This window comes from Simochromis diagramma, unplaced genomic scaffold (assembly GCF_900408965.1).
Source record: "Simochromis diagramma unplaced genomic scaffold, fSimDia1.1 OVJJ01000333.1, whole genome shotgun sequence".
In the NCBI taxonomy this organism is placed as follows: Eukaryota; Metazoa; Chordata; class Actinopteri; order Cichliformes; family Cichlidae; genus Simochromis; species Simochromis diagramma.
In genome coordinates this window covers 2206351-2231272 of record NW_024386765.1, presented here as the reverse complement: position 1 = coordinate 2231272, position 24922 = coordinate 2206351, and the positions used below count along the sequence as shown (strand labels likewise).

At 41.0% G+C, this 24922-nt stretch overlaps 1 protein-coding gene across 1 annotated transcript; it reads left to right on the top strand.

Annotated features, from left to right (window-relative positions):
- Positions 1–3145: 3145 nt before the first annotated feature.
- Positions 3146–21649, top strand: snrkb (SNF related kinase b). Its single transcript, XM_040035578.1, has 5 exons — positions 3146–3392; positions 5273–5630; positions 5745–6139; positions 16393–16534; positions 18549–21649. The coding sequence occupies exons 2-5, from the start codon at positions 5395–5397 to the stop codon at positions 19618–19620; spliced, it is 1845 nt and encodes a 614-aa protein (XP_039891512.1). The 5' UTR covers positions 3146–3392; positions 5273–5394; the 3' UTR covers positions 19621–21649.
- Positions 21650–24922: the final 3273 nt, after the last annotated feature.

Genomic DNA, 24922 nt, shown 5'->3' with positions numbered 1-24922 from the left:
AGAAAAGTTACTATGCAGTCCAGAGACTCTGCTAGAGCGCCATTCAACCACCAGATGGATCCAGATTTAAATCCAGTGGCTTCATTTGTTTTAACATTATTTGTCGACTTGAACAGACGCACCAATAAGCTGCTAATTCAAATCCAAGGTGAAGGAAAATCTTTACGGAGTCTAGGAACTTGAAGCCACCTGAAATTACATGAAAAAAGACAGTAATACCTTTCAGTTTAACCTTTTTTGTTATTTCCTGCCTCTTTTGAGCTAAAAGAGGCCACACAAACACGTGAGATATCATTGGAAAGCCAAGGATATCCTCTATTGAGCACATCGGGACTTAGTAGGGCAGCTTAATAAGTTCAAAAGATGTAAAATGTCCATTGCAGAGGACATAAAAAATACACTGCATCTCAGGATCTCACATGATTCTGAAAGAGGAATAATAGTGTAACCCTGATGTAGCAATAGTGCTGCTTGAATCACATGCTTTTGGGGGGGGGGGGGGGGTGCATTTGAAGAAAGAAAGAAAGAAAGAAAGAAAGAAAGAAAGAAAGAAAGAAAGAAAGAAAGAAACCACTAGATGTCCCCACTATTCTGCTGGTTGGCTGTCTGGTTCGATGAAACAAAGAACAGCTAGGATGAGATCATCTTGCAGACAAATGCAGCTTTGCAGAGTAACAATGCTTCACATTCAAAACCAAACACAACAAAAAAACATCAAATAAAATCTTCATTCAAGAATGAAAATATCTTACACATCAGTTCAAATTAACATATACCTTTAAACTTATATTTATGCATGACATCATTAATAATACTATTTGGATTCTTTAAAGAGACAGCACAGATTTTCTTTCTGAATAAGGAAAATTATAAATTGAGACTTTTTTAAAATTTCAGTGGATCAGTTTTTTTTTTCATGTTGACTGTGACAACAAATTCTATTCTTGGACTTGGAGAGTAGCTTTTCTGAAATAATCCTTATTTATGTTAAAACATTTAAAGGTTTTGGCTCTTCCCTTCCTGAGGGGACAGCCTTCTACTGAATGGCTTCTCCTCACAAACAGAAAATTTGAACATCAAATCAGCTCAGTGTTCACAATTAAAGCTGTGTGCCTCAGATGACGACGATACCAGCTCCCAGCAAAATGAAAGAGATCCAAGATAATAAAAAATAGAGCTCTTACCTCACATTGTTTAACATAAACTGGCCTAATTACTTGAAACTAACTATCACATTTAATGTGATCATCCATTATTGTAGCAAATGACAGAAAACAAGAAAAAGAAGAATAGGTCAACTTTAAGCCCTGATTTCCCTCGAGGCTTTCTGAGTCACTCTGTGTGATTTCCGGTCAAATGAATAAAGTCATATGGTCATGGGAAGACAACTGGTCAGGGGATCAGTGGGACAGATCTGCTACAAAAAAGGACTACAGGGACACAGAAAGTGACCACAAAGCGAAAACTAATGCCATAAAAAAAGAGGCAAAAAAACAATCACAAATGCAAAACAATTCACACAGATACATAAATTGCCCTACAAAGAGACACAAAACTCTCCTAAACACATGCAAATACAAAAATATTGCAAAGAATTCTGACTTATTTTAGGTTGGAAGGGCCAAGGCAGTAGGACACATCTGCTAAACAATCAGTAAACTATATTTCCAAAACTATTCACACATATTCAAGATTCAAGGACTTTATTGTCAGTATAATATACACAGTATACAGCATACCGAAATGCCGTTTCACCCCAATGCTCATCTATGTGTTTATGGACCTTGCTTTGTGCACTGGTGTGCAGTCTTGTTGAAACAGGAAGGGGCCATCCCCAAACTGGGAGCATCAAATTGTGCAAAATGTCTTGGTACACTGAAGCATTAAGAGTTCCTTTCACTGGAACTAAGGGGCCGAACCCAACTCTTGAATAACAACCCCACACCATAATGCCCACTCACCAAACTTTATACTTGGCACAGTGCAGTCAGAGAGTACTGTTCTCCTGGCAACCGCCAAGCCCTGACTCATCCATTGGACTGCCAGACAGAGAAGTGTGATTCATCACCCCAGAGAACACATCTCCACTCCTAGAGCCCAGTGGTTGCGTGCTTTACACCACTGCATCCCATGCTTTGAATTGGGTTTGATGATCTAAGACCATCTAAGACCATGGCTCACCCATTGCATGAAGCTCTCTGTGAACTGTTATGGAGCTAGTCTGAAGGCTACACGAAGTCTGGAGCTCTGTAGTGAGTGACTCTGCAGAAAGTTGGTGACTTCTGTGCACCATGCACCTCAGCATCTGCTGTGATTGTACTTGCTGTGAATGTTGACTAGTATATCATGGCTTAGTTGCTACCATTCGAAACCTCTTCTACTTTGTTATAATATCAGACAGTTTACTGTGGAATATTTATGGTTGCTATCATGGTACCATGCTGGAATTCACTCAGATCCTGAGAGCGACCCATTCTTTCACAAATGTTTGTAGAAGCAGTCTGCATGCGTAGGTGCTTGAATTTATGCATCTGTTGAAGTGTTTGGAACACCAGAAATTCAAGGATTTGGATTGTGAGTGAAGACTTTTGGCAATATAGTGCATTTACATTTGAACTATGAAGAGAGAAAGAATATAAAAAGCAAAGATAACACACAAATGCAAAAACTGTCACACTGAAACATAAAGTGGCTGTATGGGAACTGGGAACTGCCCTCCAATGATCCAAAAGACAACCAAAAAGACAAGTAAAATCTTCAAAAATAACACTGAAACTAATGAAAAGAATTACAAAGAGGTGGCACAGAGAAGCATAAAGGAACTATAGATAGAAGGAAAAAGAAAGACGAAACCAGCACAAAGACTCATGACATCTTTGATATCTTGTAAGGTCGAGGGCCCTGCTGTGCGTCTGTCTTGGGGCCCCTGTCCTGTCAGTACGCTATGCTATAGCTCTTTGTTCCCTGCTCCTGTTTACAGAGCGAAACACCTCAGCCGTTACATAATTCTTGGACTTCCGAAGCGTCCATTCAGTTATTTTCCTCTCCTCACTGCGTACAAGAGGCTCGCGACCGCTGGCTGCTCCGCGCGAGCGAGCGAGCGAGACGAAATATGCATTGACGTCAAAAGCTAGCCGGACGCGCGCGCACGACAAGTTCCGTCCTGCAACTCGATGAGCGGGCGCGCGGTCGCGGAGCTCGAGGACACGGAGAGAGCGGTACGAAGTGAGGCGGGCGGTCATGAGAAAAGTATGGACCCGGAACATGGGAGTGTTGTGAAAGACAGCAAGAAGCTGCCGACTCACACAGCAGAATTCAGCGGGGACACCGAGCGTGGAGCCGCGGAGTGACCGAAAGAGCCGCTCGCTACTCGGGATATTTACACGACAATGGTAAGTTAGCACCGCCGCCACCGCTGTATCTTCACAGCAGTAACGGCACTTAACTGCCGTAGCTCTGTCGGTGTCCGTGAGGTTGTTGGTAATGGTTGTTTTGGAGGATGACTACATGCGCGTGCGTGTGTGTGCCAACTCGGGACTGCAGTTGAGGCCAAGAAGAGAACAGCTGGCCTTAACACAAGTGTGGCAGCCCCGAGTCAGGATTACGGGGTGCCGTGGATGTGATACAACTGTACAACCGAGGACATTAGCACATATCTAAGACAGGGAGGCCTGATTCTGCCCGGAGAAGCTGTTCAGAGGGGCTTTAAATAGGCTGCCGATAATAGTGATGCTGCGTTATATACTGGTGATAAATAAATCATAGTGTAAAAGGTTGTAGATGAAAAAAACAGTTGTCCGTTTTGATAAAATCATATGTCTGCCTCAGAATAGCTCAAAAGGGTCCTCTGGGCCTTTGTTTGAAATGATTGTTGTAGTTGTCAGTGTAATCAAGTGAACGCTAACTCAAAAGAGATGCAAAACAGTTAGAGAGAAGGAACAAAAACAAGCAGAGATGATGCCAAAGACACTCAAAACTCCCGTCAAAGAAGTGGAAAATGACTGCAAAGAGATGTTAAACAACTGCAGAGATACAACATGACAAAAAGTAGAGAAAAACAACTGTGGAAAGAGATGCATGATGACTGCAGATACTCAAAACAACAGAAAAGTCACAGAGAAAAGCCCACTTAGAGATACAAAGAGATGCAAAAGTTTCTTCTGCTTATGGGAAGAAAAAAGTTGTGAAAACAACTATGGCGTGAGAAAAATAAAAGCTAAAAGTTTGGTGGAAAAAAACAATATTAGCTAAATTTTTAACACTAAAAACTAAATTGAAAGCAAGCAGACTCTGGAAAATAACTGAAACGAAATCAAAATGAAAACAGAAATGTAAAAAACTGACTTGCAGGTAGGCACAAAAGAACAATCACACCGTGAAGCAAAGGGACTCTACAGAAATTATGGAATAACTACAGATACAGAGTACCTACAGAGATGCAAAACAACCCCTAAGAAACAGTCTTTACAATTTTTTTAAGGTTTTATTCACTAAAGCGATGCTGATAAGGCCCAGCCACACATAATCTATTAATTAATCAACACATGAAGAGCCAAAGGGGCTATTAGCTGCCAGTGGAGACTTCAGAGGTGTAGAACAACATTTTGGGTTTTTTATTTATTTACTGGGTTTAAAGTTTTCCCTGCACACAACAAAGATTTAATTTCTAGTAACTTTGAACAACATCTACTTTATTTTTCTGTTTTTCACCTTTATAGATGAACTCCCATCCGTGTGTTTACCTGTTTTCCTCCAACTGAATAACCTAATAAAAATCAAAAGAAAGCAGCAGTGAAGCTGGGGATGATATAATGATGATATCATCAGGTCTATTGCCACCTTGTGACCCTCTTAACCGAACTAATGACACACAAACACACTCGCGTACGTGCACAGATGTACATTATGGTTTCTTGTTACAGTATTGATTAAGCGTGCCATTTGCGCTTGATGGTGTTATTTGAGATGGAGCCAAACGCAGCCCCTCAGACAATAACACAATATTTTACACTCTGTTGCTCTTATTGCTAGACTGTAATTCTGCTACACTCTAATCTAGTCCTCGCTACTTAATTTAAACGTATTCTGTTTTCTGTGCCTTTTGTTAAGCGATGTTTAATATCAGCCTCTTTCTGGTCCCGTGCCTGATGGGATGAGGCATTAGCGGCAGCAGCTGACCTCATCGAAAGCCCTTTTCCCTTCGGGCCAAAGGCCAAAATAATCAGCACAGTCAATTTAGTTTCATTGTGTTGTCATTTCTTTGTCCAACCAGGCAACTCTTCAGCAGTGAGGAACTTCGCTGCCTTGCACCTCCCCTCCCTTTTTTCAGTCCTTGACACCTTCACGCAACCAATTTCCACCTGCTCCCTTCTGAAGCCCCTCTCAGTTTCAAATATGGACTCCTCTGGAGGTATAAATGCTTCCCAGGATGCACATCTGGACCTGCGGAGCAGCCCCGGTCGCTCTGATCTCAGCGGACTGTACCATCTGGGTCGGACGTTGGGCAGGGGTCACTTTGCTGTTGTTAAACTGGGCCGTAATGTCAACACGGGGCAACTGGTGGCTGTCAAGATGATAGACAAGACAAAACTAGATGTAATGGCAACGAGCCACCTCTTACAGGAAGTGAGGTATGAATGATAAAAAACAAAGATTGAACAGATACTGATTTCAGACTAAGAAGCTTGTTGTTCAAGATGAATGGTTGAAACCATCTTTATTTAAATGTGTCCCTCCATTATCAGATGCATGAGGCGGGTGCAGCATCCCAACGTGGTTCGCCTTTACGAGGTCATCGACACACCCACCACTCTCTACCTGGTGATGGAACTGGCTGAGGGCGGTGACCTCTACGACTACATCCTCCGCCACGAGGGAGGCGTGGCCGAGGTCACCGCCAAGCGTCACTTCGCCCAGATTGTGCGTGCTGTGTCCTACTGCCACCAGCTGCACGTAGTGCACCGGGACCTGAAGCCTGAGAACGTGGTTTTCTTCCCTCAGCAAGGCGCCGTCAAGCTCACTGACTTTGGGTTCAGCAACTTATTCCAGCCCGGGATGATGCTGGCCACCAGCTGTGGGTCGCTGGCATATTCTGCTCCTGAGATTCTGCTGGGAGAAGAGTACGATGCTCCGGCTGTGGGTGAGACAGAGAAATTTTTTTTTTCTTTTTTGTATCTACGTGTTGTTATTTTGTTTTGTTTTTTAAGCGCTGAGCTTGAGATCAGAGATTTTAAAGCTGCCAGGCAAACCCGGACAAAGGGAGGCAAACATAAAATGCAAATTAGTCTTATATAACATCATCATATTTAGAAATATCCGCTTTGTTGGCTTTGTTTTTATACTCTGTTATTATGGTAATATTGTGAGGGGGGAAAAACAATATTTGACAAACTGTTGAACAGTGGTAGAATGTAAGAGTATTTCTAGTAGGGGGATGATATATCCCACAGAAATACTCACAATACTCACACAATACTTCCTTGTGTTCCTAAATAAATTCCAAGTAAATAATTATATTGTAGTCAATAATTCTATATCTACATTTAATGAGGCAGTAATCAGCTGCCTCGACAGTGAGTTCCTCATCCTTTGGATGGACTAGCTTGCCTTCTTGGCCTGCTCTGCAAGCCTCCAGCTTACCTCAGATCTCCAGAACAGAAAAAAGGACTATGCACTCCAAGATAGTGAAGCTGGAGTCCATCTGGCTGCTGGACGAAAGCCTCGAGACAGCTGAACAACCACAATAACAGCAAAATGCATGTCTCTACAGACACAATAGCCAGGAAAGACTGTAGGTAGTGGTTAGGAGTGACTGAGCTTTTAAAGTAATAGTGAGGTGGTTATTCAGTATTAAATTAACCATGTTGTTGTCTCAGTCATATAAAGTGTCAATAATAAACAAAATATATCTGGGTGGCCCTCTCAAGTAAAGTGGGAAAATTAAAGCAGGCAGTGTGCTCTATTTTTTCTCGTAAAATCGATTAATAGAGAAACAAATTTACAGATTTTTCAAAAAATGAAATGATTAAAGGCCTCTGTACTTGTGAGCGATGCCCAGAGGTTGCACGCAGCATCAAAGTCTTTCTTTTCTTTGATTAGCATGTGTAATTTTGCCATCGAGGCTTCAATATCTGTTTCATGTCATTTAATTATTTTCCACTCTGAGCAGAGCAAACTTGCCTCAGGGTAAATTCAGTAGCTTTCTACCAGACGCCTTATCATTGTCGGCACCCACATCAGATTTTACCCATTTGTCATGGTAGCAAAGTTGTTAAAATATACATTTTCGTCTGAGGATTTTAACATTTCTTTTTCTTAACCTTAGATTAAGTAGTTTAGAAAAACATACTTTTTAAAAGTGGTTGAGGGCTGTTGAAGATCTTTTGTTCACACAGTAGAGTCAGCAGATTAGGTAAGATAAGATGAAGCTGTTTTGTCATGTGCTGTTGCCAAAGGGGTGGAAAAATTACTGATTGTGTTTGATGCAGCTGCAACAAACTGCTAACACAGTCAAAATTCACCAACAAGCCTGTATTGTCTGTTTCCGTGAGCCCAACTGTTTGTGTGGGTGAACAGTAGGTGCCCATATTTGTCTCTTTGACCCTGTGTAGGTATCCCTGTGCATTTCCTTGTGTCTTAGTGTGTCTCTTCCATATTTGTGTGCTAGTATGCAATTGTCTGTGTGTGTGTGTGTGTGTGTGTGTTTGTATATCCGTTGAGGATTAGTGTGTGTATCTGGGTCAGTCTAAGCAAGCCAGCCAGTCATGAGCCAACTGGGCACGTTCTGCAGAGGAACCAACCACTGCAGCTCACCAGCATGCCCCCACTCTGCATAACAAGCATTTGTGTGTGTGTGTGTGTGTGTGTGTGTGTGTGTGCGAGAGGGAGATGAAGACAGAGACAGATAGCAGAAAGAGAAACTACTGTGCATCACTGTTTATCCTTACTAGAAAGGCTGCTCTGTACTGTTGGGATTTGTGGGAGTTTAGAGGTGAAGCCGGCAGATAGATTGTGGGATTTGAGTTTATAGAAACAGAAGGAGAATTGAGGGATTTGGTCTTGCGCATCCCGGGGGGGCAGGCAAACTCAGCATGTGGGCTTCAGGGATGTCGGTGGTCTTATCTGCTAAGCTGGAATAGGCTGGATTTCGGCAAGGTCTGGTTGCCGTTCTGTCAACTACAAATGCATCTGTCTTGAATGTAAAATAGTTTGTGCTCTTGCAGAAGGGCTTTTACTGGCATTTGCACATGTAAATGGATCAAAACAAGAAAAACTGTCATTTAAGAAACCAGTGCTTTGAATTTGCTATATTGTTTATGGGTGTCGTAAAGATGAGAACTGTGGTCTGAAGAATCTTTTCACACGCACACATAACTTCAGCATGACTTACAAGTTGTATTCGTTCCTTTATAATGTCACTTCCTGTTTCTAAAAGCGTCCACTCGAAGGGCGTCCATTTAAATCCATTTATTATTACATCCTTTAAGCCTGTTTTCTGCTTCACTTGACTCGAAGTGCATTTTTCTGTTCTATTTTTGCTCGTCTTAGTGTGACTTCATGTTTATGTCGTCACTTTGACAGAAATGTACACTTCCATCACTCCGTGCACACATGCATCTATATATTCATGAATGTTTGTCGTAATCCTGAGCTGCACAGAAGAAGAGATGTCCCTCAGTGATCTCAGCTTAGTAAGATGACTCATAAACCTATCTTTGCGCGCGCACACACAGACTGCAGTCTGTGTCCCTTTGATATTTCAGTCTGATATAATCAGGCTGCTGTGGGGATTTTGTTTTATACTTTAAAGCCTGAAAGTATACTAGATGTACATCTGATAACTTTATACAGGATGTCACCAAACCAGTAAATCGACAAAGCAGCTTCTGTGGCTTTTCAAGTGGCTTACATGTACTATAATATTGGACTGACATGCAGGGGAGAGGGGACCTATTTTAACTGTTCAGCCTTCTTACCCACAGTTCTAGTTATGTAGTGCAAAAAGCAATATAAAGCAACAGCTAATAATCTGAAACTTCTCTTCAGGGGGGCAATAATTTGAAAGACACCATGCAGCATGCTCGGCAATGCTTGCTACCTAGATAGCATAACATCCTGTAAAGACGGAGGATGAAGGATGAGAGCTCTTTCTGCTTCTGAGCGCAGAGCTCCTCCTTACACAGCGACAGGGAATCAAGTGAGGCCGAGATCATGCATGATGATAAAAAGTGTACAGAAAGTTTTGAAGAACTCCGAATGGAGATCGTACCAACGCTTCAACACTAATGGGCTTGCTGTATGCTGACTGTGTTTAAAAAAAACAGCAGCAACAATAAGAGGTGTTGTGTCTGACGAAAGAAGATAACAGGCAGCCTGCTAAGGACTGGCTCTGTACTAGCCCTTTGTCAGATGTTAATGTTTGTTAATGAAAGCATATGAGTACATTATTTACTGTTTTGGTTTAATTGGTTTTATTGTTTCTTTATGTATGATGACATTAAAACCTTCTAGCAGCAGAGTGAAGCATTATAAACCAATAAAAATGTTGTCTTGTTCAAAAGTCATATTATTATTATTAATAATAATAATCATAATAATACCCTAATATACTGTCAAACTTTCAAAATCTGCAGCCCAGCAATAGTTAACATGCAGCTTGATTGAAGACGTGGTGCTGGTGTTTGATGACGGTCATATGATTTAGAGTAGAGGCAGGAATGTCTGCAGGACTTCTTGCCTTTGAAAAAGATAAACACTGCTGTTACATAATATCTGCCCTTTACCGTGTGCGTGCATGTGTGTACGCTTTCTGCACTCTAAGTGTAATTGTTAGGCTTCACAGACCAAGGTCATCGTGTTAACGATACATATGGGTCTTTTCCTTATTTTTCCCAGTCACTGGCTAATGAGAATTAGTTTGTCATAAATTAAAGAGGACAAAAATAGTAGCTTATCAGTGTGGGAAAGAGCTCTTCCTGAACAAATGTAAATATGACAGCAAGAGGGGAGTTATGACAAAGAGTAGGGCTGTGCAATATAGTTGCGGGAAATGTCAGATAAGAAAAAAGGAAGAGCTAAAGTGGTCGGGTATGTTCTGTACAGGAGGTACTTCTGCTTTTGGCTGATTATTCTGAGAGTCAGCTACAAATGTTTGTGTTTCTGACAGCTGGTTGCCATGGAAAGGTTCAGCAAAATGCACTAACGTTATAAAGATGGCATAATCAGAAAAAAACCCCAAATGTGATGGAGGAAAAGCTGCTTTTTTATAGCCTGAAGCATTAAATGTATGGGCTTTTTTGTGTCAGTTAGATTCTCTAAATACCTACATGCTAGATACAGTGCTTAGTAAGTCAGAAACGGTAATGAAATCTGGGGGTTACAGGTGGCTTTGAACCTGCGCTCTCCAGTGTCGACAAATGTGTTAAGTCTTTGTATCTGGCTGCCACATCATACACACCACTCATTTCTCTGCTTTAGGGTGGAGGGTCATGGCTGCTCATTACCCAGTGGGGAGTAGCACATGTAAAGCCCCCTCTGAACATCCTATTTTAGACCAAGGAAGAGCTGCTTTACCGAGAGGTTTTCCGCACAAAACCTCTTTGTTGGTGTTTTCATATCAACCTCAAGGCTGCTGGACTGTTTGTAGCAACAAGTACTTTTCCAAAGCTAGAAAACCACAGCACCAGCAACGTTGACACATACTAGGAAGTATAATGGTGCAGTGAACAGATTATCTCTTAGCAACTAAATCCAAAAACAGATGCATCCTTCTTGGGGGGAATATTGTGCAACAGTGCGCATCAGTCGATGTTTCTGGGCACAGCATGTGATTTGTAAAGGCTCTCTCTTAGGACCTAAGAAATGCTTCTCAACTTTTTTTTTCTTGTTCTTTTAAACAGTCTTTGCTGTCACCTGCCCGAAAGTAGCCTAAAGGGTTATTCTGCGTCAGGTCAGCAAACGCTTCCCACCTGACCATCTCAATCCAGGAAAATTATGCACTTGTTTTAATAGGAATTCAACATGCATTTTGGCATATTTTTTGAGGGGCTATTTTAAAATTCCAGTATTTCAGAATTTCATGTTGGATAAGAGAGCAACATGAAAGCAACATGGCTTTCTGTGATAGCAGGGTGGGGGAAAAATTTCTGTTAATTTAATGAACTGATGGCATATCCATAAATGAAATTGATTGCTAAAGTATTTTAAATGGCATCATCCTATTCTGAATAAATAAATACATTCTTAATGTGTTAAACTTCAGAAGTCAGTGTAAGGCTTCAGTCACACAGGCCTGGAGACCTGTCGGCAACCAGTATATTATCTGAGGTGGAGATATCTGGCAGTTACTGGTTGATTACATGGCCAGTTGGCCAGTGGCTTCTGGAGATTTCTGGAAATTGCTAGCTGAATTGGTCACAAAAAAAGTGTACGGTGCTGCACCGAAAACCTCCTTGCAATTACTTAGGTTGCCTGAAGGTTGCCATGGTCACCAGTACTTTGTATTACTCATCAAATGGCAGTGAAATTGTGAACAAATGTGTTGGTTGCAGCAGTAAGATACAACTTTTATTTTGAAGGTGTTTACAGTGTCACTATAGTTCGGTGAGAAAATAGCGAGCATTTGCAGACGAATCGGTACGTGTCATGCAAACTGAAGGAAACAGCCGCAATCTGTTAGCAACTAAAGCAGTCATTAGCAGGGTTTTGGTGCAGCAGCCACTCACCAGTCAGTTGAGACTGTTCTTATATAGACATTTTTCCCAGAGATTTCGAAGGAGGTCACCAACTGGTCTCTATTTTAAGATATCAGTGGCACAGCAAAATAAGTTCCTTACTTTGTCATAAGAGTGCCTACAGAGCAAGACTTTGTTTGAATACTTTTCTGTCATGTTTAAGGGGGGGAACTGTACTTCCTGACTAGTTCAGCTACTTTTGTGTGGACTCTCCAGTCTGCTCACTGTAAGCTTCACATTTGTTTTAAGGGGATGAACACATGATTCAGTAGCAATATTAGTAATATTACATTTACCAGAACAACCTGAAAAGTATCTGTATGAATGCCAGCTTTGGACCAGAATAGTTCGCTAAATGTAATTTGCCTGAATTTTCGATACGCACTGCAAAAAAATTTAATAAAAACTATCACATTATTTCATTAATGTTCCAATTTAGCGTTTTGGCCGGTGTTGTTATTTACTATCGTTTCAAGTTTATTACTGCATTTCTTTTGAAGTAACACAGTTTCATGTCAAGGTAACCACACCAGATGACTTTACAGTTATTAAAATAATATGAGTATGTATTTTCATGTATTGACAACTTCCTTCCTTATCAAGATTTTTATGAAAGACTTAGAAGATAATCATATCAAAATAATAACATTTCCCAAGATCATGAGAAATTCCTGTAATACTGCGTATTCATCGGTTACTGATGATCTAACAGCATTTTTAATGCTGGCCAAATGTGGGCAATAAAAGGGCTGCATTTATATTTAGTCTGAACTTGAGGACCCGTTGGAAACGAGTCAGCTGTGCTGACCCTTTCTGACGTATTTGGCCTTGAAAAGTGTACTTAAAAGGAGATGGCCCCAGTAGAGAACCACAGATCAGTCATTAACTCTTTGAAGCTGCAGTGAATTCTGTGCGTGAGGTTTTGTATCGCAACAGTTTTCATAGTTTAACTTATTTTCTAATGTGATTCAGCCTATATCTGCATCTGGTTTGTGTTTACTTTGTGTGGATGTATGTGTGTGTGTCTGCTGTTGATCTTTGTCCTGTCAGCAGGCCACTAATGCATGGTAAGAATGTGTGATATTCCCCAGTGAGCAGAGAAAAGTACACTCCCAGCACTCAGTGGTTTCTCCTCCCTGTTGCATAATACGTCCCTGGACCAATATTAGCGTGTGCATGAGCGTGCGTGTGATAGTCGTATGGTGAGAACTGAGGGCTCTTGTTTGGACTGTCATGAGAACAATGTGGAACAATGTCTGATCACATACGGGGCTGGTACATGTGAGAATCACTGGATGGAGGAGGATTTGAATGTACCACAATGTTTTATTATACTCCTAAAAATATTTTTGAAATCCTTTTATGTCTGACTTGCTCAGGATTTAATAAGGAGGGTTTTGTTTTGTGTTATTATAACGGTGTGTGTAGCTGCAGGCACACTGCATCTCTGCAGTTTCAGGATTATCTGTGCCCTAAAACATGTCCACTATTATGTGTTATTTTAAACTAATGTGAACTAAATTAGTTGCAAAACTGATTGCACTGCAAGTGTGCTTCAATTCTGAGAAACGGATGTCGATATTTAGGAAACAAAGAGCATCTCAGGGTTATGGTTAGCAGTCTCAGGTAATACATGTGTCATTTTTATTATTAACTCTAAACCTCCCCCACATTTTCCACATAAATGTTATTTATTGTGGTTACTGCTCGTCTTTCTTGTAGCACCAGTGTGGGACAGCTCTCCAGTTTCGTTGAACTATTGCATAAAGTTTGACAATTATGTGGTTTGATGACGACATCCTATGGGGTAGCTGCATAGGCAGAGACCACATTTACTTACTTCTGGTGGAAACATTTCGTTCTACAAGCAGGCCTGAAATATGACAGATACTAGGTTACTCCTAGTAGGATTTCAAAGGGTAAAGAGTTCGAACCTGTGCATCCGGTGCTTTAAATGGAACAAATCGAATCGGCAGATTGCTGATTCACTTTGTTCCATTGAATCTTTTTTTTATTTTTTTTATTTTTTACTGGAAACATTTGTGTTTAGCGTGTTAGCATGTGTCTGTTAGCACTGAATGCAATAACCTTTAAAATCAGAATCAGAATACTTTACTAATTCCTAAGGAAATTGTGTGGGTTACAGTTGCTCTAAGACATTAACAGTAACAGACTAACCTAATTAAATAATATGATATATTACAAAGAAAGATCACTAATATATACAAATCACTTAAATATCAAGACTATTATAGAGGTGAACTATATATGATTGACATTTAACTCTAACCTGTAAAACATTTGTTATTTTACTGTAGAGCATGTGCAAAGGGTGGAGCTATTACGGTGTGTACAGTGTATTACATGGAGGAGTTGTACAGGGAGATGGCCACAGGCAGGAATGATTTCTTGTGTCGTTCAGTGGTGCTTTTTGGTTATCTCAGTCTCTCCAATCTGTTCAATGTGTCTCAGATCTAAAAACCAGTCTGCCTACGGCCCAACTCCATTCTCTCCCACTCTTTCCCTTTTATTGTAAACTAGTAAAAGTTTTGAAAAAAGAAAATAAATATATATACAAAATAAAAATAAAAAATAGCTGGGGTATATGTGTAAATTCATTCATTTCAAAAGACAAAGCGATTGTCATACATAACATAGCATGGATTGTTGTACAACTACTACTGTTTTATTTGTACTCATTTCTTTGTTTCATTAAGAAAAAGGGAAATCGAGGCAGCAATTTATTGACACATGCAAACATAAATGGAAATACAGTGTAAGGCGGGTCTTTGTTTTTTGTTTTTGTTTTCCTGGTTCTTAAGGTCATGATTTTCAGACACTGTTTCTGTGTTGTTGATAGATTTAAGGGACTCCCACTTCTTATTTTTGTCCAATTTCCTCAAATTTATTTTGCTGAAATGTGGTAAGTTTTCAGCTAATCCCTCTTTGGTAATCACCCTGTAGGTGCAAAACTGCTATTTTATGCATGTCTCTTGGCATTTTTCAACTAAATTCAAATAGAGAAATCTGATCAAACTGTCTGCTTTCTGGATGACTTTTTGGTCTCGTTCAGTAATATCAAGTCTCTTTTGATACGGCGTGATGTTCATTTTTTAAACGTCAGTTCCCTTCAGATTTAAACTGGTTGTGTCACTGACAAATGTTACTAAATGAGCACGCTGTGTCCCCTTAGCTCATTATCTCATAACACAACCTCATTAACCAGTGATGATTGTCTTTCTCACAGTCAGGAGTACAGCTTAATATTTTATTACTGGTGTGGACAGTTAGTTTGAACCGAGATGTCATTATTGTTCATATTGTGATATCACTGATGTCACAGGTTGAGCCTTAAGCTGAATTAAAGGACAAGTAATATGAGCTGGTTAATGAAGGATTGATAGTTAAGAAGCTGAGGCACTAAAGTCTTTAGGATTTCGCCCCTTGGAACGGTCAATGTTTTTGAATGTAGGTATTTGAATTCTGCATTAACAGCCCCTCAGAGGTATCGCAGTACAGGCATGACAAGTGTTTGTATCATAGTTTCAGTTTCACAGCTGTAATTCTTCTGCAGGAAAGAACACAAAAGATGTGTAAATACGCTTTAAAAAATTAGTTTTAATAGCTTTATATGTGGAGCGCAGTGTTCCCTGAAGAATCCACAATGGAGGGGAAAACTGAAAGATTAGCAGCAAAAGCTGTAAAATCAAGGTCAGACCACTTTAATTACCCTTTAGGTCGCACACGAAGGAAACGGGATATCAGCAGAGGCAGGTTTTAGCAATGAAGATTTACGATCTGTGATATTTACAGTGTTACATCGGGGCTGGCACACAATGCAAACAGTGTTCAGTGTTCTTTTTTCCAGTGTTTGGGAAGCAACACGAGAAGAGGCATAAAAGATAGAAGGGAGTTCATTCTCAGAATAGCACAACACCACAACAAGCCATCTGTTTGTTATGGCCTTCAGCCCTCAGATCGCTTTCCTCAGCTTGCGTGAGTTTCCTTGACCCGGCTGCTGTGTTCTTGCCTCACTGAGGCCGTTTTGAGTGTGCATCGACTTCCTCTTGCTACATCAGGACGGGAGAGGGAGGGTAGGCAAGTGGAAAAGGGGAAGGAAAGGGAGGAGACGGGAAAAGGGCACGCTGTCAGCAGTGCTGTCGGTCAGGAAGCCCCCGGGCATGTGTGAATGTGGTTTTACAGTCGGGGTCAGGAGCGCTTAGCCGAGTTGTCTACAGCTTAGCGCTTAAAGTTTTGACTCTTAAAAACCGGACATCCAGCTGTTACTCACAAGCTTTCCTCTTAGATTGTTTCACGTCATTGAGGAATGCAGTAGTTTAATCTGAGCTGCTCTGTTGTGTGTACCCTGACCCTAGACCTCACTGTTGCTCTAAGGCAGACAGGAGACCACTTGAGATCAATGGGTAGAGCTGTCAGCATCTATTGAATCCACGTTTATGTATCTTTTCTCCTTGACTGTAGGCATCTTCATCTTTCTTTCAAAAAGGCAAATTTTTTAAATACCCTCTCTGACCCATGGAGCTCGGAGTATTCTAACTATGATGAGAGAGCAGAGGGATGGGAGGCTATTTTCAGTCTGGAAATTATTTGCTATTTAAGGCTAATTTTTGTGATTTTTGTGTGTGTGTGTGTGTTCCAGATATCTGGTCTCTGGGGGTGATCCTCTACATGCTGGTGTGTGGAGTCCCTCCCTTCCAGGAAACCAACGACAGCGAGACTCTGGTCATGATTTTGGACTGTCGTTACTCCATTCCTGAACATGTGTCTGACGAGTGCAGAGAGTGAGTAAAGTCTTAGCTTACAATCAAGGTCCTCTCAGGCCAGATCTTCAGAGGAAAAAAAAGGTTTTATTATTCTGAATGCTTTATTTTTGATTTCTCTGCCAGAGGGTTCTGCTGTTCAGTAGATGAGTTAAAAATCTGCTGACCGTAAAATCATCTCATTAGCGTGCGTTTCACTGAATAATTTCAGTGTCCTAGTTTCCTCAAAGGCTCCATTACCCTGCTGCACATATAGTTCTCCCTAACCGTGTGAGAATCATCCCAAACATTGCAACACAGAAACTTCTGGGTCTTTAGTTTTGCCAATCCGGAAACAAAATACAGCTCACAGGTGCACATCTGTCTTCACAATCTTACCTTCACTCCTAACAGTCTGAACCAAAACACACACACTGGGTTAACGTCGGGACAGCGTTAACACCTCCAAACCCAGTTACAACCTCTGCAGGATGTCCTGTGAACATAAACCAGGAAGTTCTCAAATCCTAATAAGTCGATTCAAATACACAACATTAATTTTCAAAAATCAGATATGTATTTTCTTGCCTGTTGTCCACATTGATGTAATTTTGTTGTGTGGCTTTTTTTATGAGAAAAGGAGAGAATTGGGGGCTAGATGTACCGCCCCCACTCACAAGGAGATTACCTCTGATTGGATCACTTCCAAACCTTTCTACATAACTTCATTAGTTTGATCTCCGATCTTGGATCTGGTCTCTGGAGGATATTTTCATCTTGTTTTAATTTGTTGATAAAAGTGTCAGTACACGTCATCTTTTTTTTTTTTTTTTGTCCTTGTGCATTAATTTATACCCCTTAACTGAGCAGGCGGCGTGAACACGATAACTCGAGGCAACGCAGGATTATAATATTGACTACTACTAAATATCCTAAACAAGTTCAAATTTCAATGATCTCGATCAAAGGGTCAGAGGTCAAATTTTCTGAAAAACTTGTGAATCCCATAACTCAAGCAGGAAGTCACATAGGATATTGACATTTATACCACAAGTGCATCTACTAAGAGTCTGAGGGTCAGCATTGGCGACCGCAAATATTTTTTATTAGTTATCGTTTTGTTTTTTTGTGAGGGAAAAGGTCATTGAAAAAAATGTGATGTAAATTTGGTCTGAGCGACATGTCACACTGTGCTCCTTTGTGTACCAAAGTGTTGTGGAGTCAAATGTAAGGCCATCTGTGCATCAGCTAAAGCTTGCACAAAATTGGATCATTCAGTGGGGCAGTGATTACAAGCACAGCAGCAAATCTACAACAGAATGACTGAAAAAGAAAAGAATCAAGGTGTCAAAGTCCAGACCTCCATCTGACTGAAATGCTGTGCAAGCACCAATCTTTTTTGTTCTCTGTGTTATGAAAGAGGGAAGTTCAGATTACTGGCCAGTAAACCAACACTAAATCTGACTTTCAGCAGCACGCCACTTTTTAGGGTCATTTCACGGTTCTTGTCATCATCGAGCCGTTTCCACACGACACGGGCACCATTAGAAATACACCGTTTACACACCGCTTTTTTATTTACATCACAAGCGGGGAGTCAAGGGCCTTAGCCTTGAATACCAAAGAGTGTGTGTGTAAAAAAAAAAAACCAAACAAACAGAAGCTTTATTTCCATCTTCCTCCCCAAAGGTTTTTTCCAGCTTGTCTTCGGTCTTCTGAGGTTAAAAAGGCAACAGCCATAAATACTCTCTGCCCTGTGGTTTTTGTCAGATTATCTGCAGCAGCAAACACATCCTCGAACATCTGACCCGGCACTTGTCATATGACTCTGCCCTCGGTCACACAATGGTGTGTTTCAATTGAGAAGAGGAGCTGAATAGAACAGAAGATCCTTCTGGACATACGGGTTTTAATAAGTGTGCCGATGGCCTAGATCAGATCAGAATCAGGTCGTTTTCTGTGTCAAATCAGTCGCTCCAAAAGCTTATCGCTTAAAGTATAACAGACATTTACATCAGCTCCATCAAACAATAAAATTCTCTGTCTTTCCTGTCAGTCTGATCTCCAGGATGCTGCAGAAAGATCCATCTCGCCGCTCCTCACTTGATGAGATTGAGGCTCACCACTGGCTCCAGGGGTTGGATAACGCCCTCCTCAGTCCAGAGGCCCCACCGCACTGGCTCTCAGGGGCCCTTTCTCCCAGCTCTCCCCACTCAGGAGTGCCTGAGTGCGGGGATCTACTCGCTGCAAGGCCATCGTCTGAGAAGCCCTTCCCTGCCCCGTGGCAGCCCAGCCTCAGCTTCACCCTGCGTCCACCTCCAGCTGAAGAGCCTCCCATCACCAAGAACCTTCCTGCACTTCAGCAGATCTGTGAGGAGGAGGAGGAGGAAGAAGAAGAAGAGGAGGAGGAAGAGAACGAAAGTATGATAAAAGAAGGGGAAGGCTCTGCCTCTTTACTAGAGGGCGAGCCAGAAAGAGAAACTAAAAAGACACAGGATGGAGCAGACAATCAAGACAGCAGTGAAGAGGAAGAGTTAAGAAGCTCATTGGAGGTGATGAAGGAGGGGGACAAAGCAGAGGTGGAGACAGAAATCAAAACTGAAGACGGTGGGTGTGTGATTTCAGATCAGCCAGTCAGTCATGGAGACAGGCTGGTCAGTCAGATTCCTGAAGTCTCGCCATTCTCCCAGCTGGCTTTGGGTGTGCCGTGCTGTCAGGGCCAGCATGACATCACAGCCCGAGTGGAAGGAAAGGACGAGGAGGTGGAACCCAACAACAACACCAACAAACCCCGTCCTCCCCTCCCTAAACCTGATCCCCGTCACTCCCCGGTGTCCTCCGCCAGGCGGAACAAGATGGAGCTGCAACGAGGAGGACGAGAAGGCGACAGGGGAGGAGAAAGCGGTAGAGATGACCTCTTAACAGACAGGTGTCAGCCCCACAGCGCAGCGGCGACCCGGGAGGAGTCTGCCCCGAGGGTGGAGCAGGGAAAACGGCACAGCGTGAAGCTTCGTGAGCGTCTCTTTCAGTTTCCTCTGTGTGAGAAAGCTCTGGCCTTCAACATACCGACACACAACAAGCCCAAGATCCTGCCGCTGGCTCAGTACAACTGCTGCCACGTGCTCTAAGTGAAACCGGCCCCGGTGATATTTGTTGTGCTGCTTCCACATTTGGGAGACAAGGGCTAGCGGTCCGCGGGTCACCAGCTACCGAGAACAAATCGCGTGAAGCGGCAGACCGCTGAGCTCGCTGCTGAGGCTTTCTGCCGCTGAGTGTACATGAAGGAACGTGTACAGCTTCATACGTGCAAACACTCCGCTCTAGCACTTTGCTCGTCTGGTAAACACCCAGAGAGCTGGTGCTGAGCACAGTAGTCAAACTTAGTAGAACCTCGTCCCTTTGCTGCTGTGTACAGGAGCCACCACAGAACTAAACGAGACTGTTTCCATTGTGTAGCTTAGAAACTTTACTGGACCTAACTGTATATGAACTTGGGAGACGGAAGATAGAAGGTGACGGAGAGAGAAGAGAGAGAGATCTGATAACCACAAGCAGTTTTTATTGAATAAGCTAAAGTCCATTTTATTTGTTTGATGGTGCCTAACAGGATAAAATGGATTCATACTTCACATCACAGCGGTGTCATTTTAGTCTCGACTGCAAAAGCTCTGAAAGTCATTAATTGATTATCTTCTACAGATTCCTTATTTTATTACATATGTATAAGACGGACCTTTAAACTAGAGCTGCAAGTGTTATTTTTATTATTGATCAGTCAGCCAAATATTATGATGGATTTGTTTATTTTATCAGAAAACTGTGAGAAAGGGTGTTTGACCAGTGGACCAAAACCTGAATTCTCTTTAAATTGAGACTAAAAAAGAGGTTTTAAAAAAAATAGACACATTTGACATCATGAGAACATCGACTGTTGGATTTTTTTTTGTTGGAGAAAAACAGATAATTATTAAAATAGCTGCAGATACTTTCTTTTTTTGGGATGCACAGATGTATTATGTGTCTACGCGCTTTATTTGGAATCTGATTCTGCTGCAGAGTAGCACTTCTTTCCTTTTGCACATCCTGCCTGTGTTTGAAAGCTCTTATTATAAGCTGTTGTAAAGAAAGACTGAGACTGTTATGATATGATAGGACAGAGATGATATGATTTCCTGTCCTCTTAATCCTTGTTTCATACATATATAAATATATATTAATAGAATGGCTTGTCCTAACTTACCATATAAAAGTGTTTCTAGACTCACTGGTCACTGATTGGGATGCAGATCTTCCATTTTTCTTTTTAATTCTGCTAAACATGGTAACTTTTTTTTTATTATTATTATTATTATTTTGGATGAGCAGACATGATGTTCCTTGATTAATTTTTTTATAATGTGACAAAGATATGAATTCTCTAAAGAGATATGTGACTTTGCGCATGTTAATACTGTCATTTATCACAATATACCTCCACATGTCTTGGACCTGACGGGACAGTCGTTGTTTCTATGTTCTCGTGTGACTGTAATTACCTTGAGGTAACCCACTGAATAATGAATTGCACACAGTACGACTACTGTAGCTGGCAGCTTTTAACAGGCGGTGTCTGGGGACTGGATGGCTAGATTTGTTGATCATTCGGCCCCAACCACAATGGCTTGTTATTGTGTAGCCGAGGAGTCTCTCCATGTGGGATTATTTTGACATATAATGGCTCTGTGTGTTCTGTATTTTTTCCTCTTCGACGCAGATACAAAGGTGTAATGTTTTGTAGGGTGACAGAAGGTCAAAGCTGTACAATAAGCTACATCTTGCTCCTATAGTTCAGTAACCAGAGCTTGCTGTTGTCAGTCACTGCAGCTTCATGAGCTCAACAAATTGGATTTCTCATCAGGACCCGCCATCGTCGGTTCCCCGCCTACATAAAGAGCGGCCGTCACATGAAATCTGATTATCGCTCATGTTTCATCAGCCGTGGAAGCATAAAATCTGTGCAGTAGAGGGATAAAATTATTTGCTTCTGTGTGATTGCAGCCTGTCTTTCCTCAGTGCGTCTCTGTCTACTGACCTGCATTATAACTAGGACCACATCTCTATGGAGCCATGAACTTATTTTTCTGTATTTATTTATTAAAATGGAATAAGTCAGCAGGATGGATGGTGTGCAGTCTGTTTATTTCACAGAAACTCGCATTGAAAACAAAATGCTCTTTGTTAAAACTCATTTCCACCTTTATGTTTTTATTCTCTACTTGATTCACAGTTCATAAAATCCTTACTACCGATCCACTGAAACAAGCTGTTTTAGCTTCTCACCCTTTAATGCAACTCTCTTCTGACTGGCTGCTCCTTGAAAACAAAAGATGCAAATAGCAGGTGGGTGGGGCTTCTGTGACCAGAGTTTTTGGATCACAGGGAGTACTGGTAAATACACTGACTTCCTTATAATTTTTTTTTAAATCATTATTATTAGCTGACAAGTGGCGGAGGAAACTTTCACACCATGCCTTTAGGAAAAGAAACAAAGCATTATGAAAACACCTGACCACACACAAAACTGTAAATGTTGTCACTGTTAAATAGTTTAATATTACTGCTGCAGATGTTTAACGCTGACATCCCTTTGAATACTTTCTGTATATGCAATAATACTTTTAAATACAGGATTTTTCTCTGTTTTTCAAGCCCTCAGGTGTTGGCTTTCAGAGACCTATGTCAAACTTCAATTTTCCAATTAAGGGTCAGGGGAGGAGACAGGCAACCAAACCCCATGCATGTTTTTGGACTATCAAGAGAACCCAGGTTACCCAGAAAGTACTCACACAGTCACAAGGAGACTCCACACAGAAGGACCTCCGACTAGATTCAAACCCAGGACTGCTGTGAGGGAGCAGTGCTAACCAAGTATTATAATTACACATTATAAGCAGCTGAGTTACTAAAATAATAAAATACAAGATTTATTATGCAACTCATAATGTTGTCAGCATTATATTAGTGTCATTACTGCAAAGATGTGGACATGTAGCTTTACATAGTTGTTTCACAGTAAAAATGCACCATGCAAAGAATACTGTGTGCTTTTTCTTGCAAGAGTATGATTGTGTCTATCAAATATTCCCATCATTTTGTTTAGTTCTAAACGATCCAGAAAAAGGAAAACAAACTGCACAAATGAGCCCAGATTGTTGTCCATTAGTTTTCTGGTGATCAATATAATCAAATACAAGAACTTCACAACAAGTAATTCCTTCTGTCAGTTTATTGAGACAGCCAGCAAACGCTGTGGTCAGAGCTGAAACTCCGATCCTTGTCTAAAAGTTTCTTTTCAGTAACTCATGACCACTTCACACAAACACACACAGGCCTACGATTAGTGTCAGGATTGTACATGTGCACCGGAAGCCTCTTGAGGAACACTCACCATCTATCAGCACCTGTGCTGAATCAGTCCTTCAGCAGGGACCAGGCTTGTGGAAAGCTGCATGCAAGTAAAATAAAAACGTGTGGTGCCCCCTGGTGGCTGAAAAGACTACTAACGCCTAAAAATAATACAATAACTTATTTAAGAAACAAGACACCACTGTTCAGCATGTGCAGAGGGCATGGTGGGCTTCCCCCAGTGGCTTCACGTTCTGCACATTTCTCATAATATCTCAGATTAATCTGCACTGAACAGTGCAATAACACTCGTATAGTGATAGAGACTACAAGGTTTCAACAAGCAAGTAAAAATCCCACACATACAAAAATAATGCATTTCTAAAAGCAAAGCACATAGCGATTCTTTGGTTGCTCCTAACTGCTTTCAGTGCAAACATTGGTACACAGTTTACTGTATTTAGCTCATGCTAAATGTCAGGAAGTGCATTTGGTGTAAAACTGTGAGATCAGCTGTGAAGGCAACTGCTGTGGTGATCCCTTATGACAAGAAAACAGTTGAAAGTAGCTTTTATAGTTGTCGTGTTGACAGTATCTTCAAGGGAGTATCCAAAGTATGTCCTATTATTTGGTCCTTTGCATAAAAGTACATTTAGCAAAATACACCACTGTTTTTTGCTTTTTCGCTTCCAATACTCACTAAACTCACCTGTCATCGCTCCTAAAAATACAAGCTGTAAGTTCAAGCTGGAGGTTTTAAAAGCTGCAAAAATCAGTTTTTGGTGTCGGCACAAAAAATGTTTCCTTGTAAAGTTAATTTAAACATCCAGCAAGCACACAGTGACATTAGCATCTATTTAGAATTGTGCCTTTAGAGGACTGTAAACATGGATGAGTATTTAAATCATGGATGTAGACAAGCATGCATTCAAAGCATTGATTCAAGCAGCTTTAAAGGCTAACTTTTCATGGACAGTTGTTGGTTTTTGATATTTACTCCATTGAAGATACAGTCGCCAACTATGAATCCCAAACTGCATCTTACCACCAGGTGGCAGCAGTGAGAAGAAGAAGACCCCAGAGAGAAAACCATGAAAAATATTGCCAAGTGTACTGCCCATCTTTAGAATTGCTAGTGGCCTTTCTTAAATATTGATTATAAGTGCTCTATACATTTTCCTTTGAAAAAAAACTGCTTTACTGTAGGACAGTCTATTTGTAAAAATCAACAATTTAAAAAGAATTTAAAACCTTTAAAAAGTAATTAAAACTGTAAACAGACTATGATGTTACATGTCCATGGCATATGCTGGAGTTAAAGTAGGATTTGGCAGATGTGGGAACCCTAAGATCAAGTGCAGCATAGGGCAAAATAATTACTTAATTAGAAATAAGTTGTATAATATTCTGCCTTGTGAGTCCCAGTAGATCTTTTTGTCCTGTGCTGCTATTCCCAAAATGTATCCATCTGAATTCAACAAGTTATACGCAGATGTTACATGAGCTATACGGCTGATTTCCAACCCCTACACACTATAAAGCTAAGAGGTAAAGTTCAGCATCATCATCTTAAATATCAACTGATATCTACTACCCTTGATGTAAACTAGTAACGGTAACCTACGTGTAACCAGCCCAACATCACTGCACACTTTTATACTGCACATTACATAAACCCAACCAGTTTACCCTGCACTAACCCGCCTGCAACTTTTGAATTATAAAATTATTATACTTCAGTTTGTTTTGCAACGTGTTTCACAAAAACATAATGCAGCAAAACATCGTGTAAAAAAACCCTAAAAACTCTCAAATGAATGAAGACATTACATGTATGAGTTCAATTTCCACTCTATAAAATGTCACTTGCTGAGCAGTGCTTACATTTGAAAACAATCTCACCTTCCTCTCCTTTCCTCTCTTTCTTACATCTTTCTCAATCTCTGTGTCGCACATTAAAAAACAAAATTCCCCCCGAGTGAAATAGAGCAGCTGTAAAATTAGCGGTATGAATGGTATGAGAAAGAGAAAGGGATGTGCGTAACC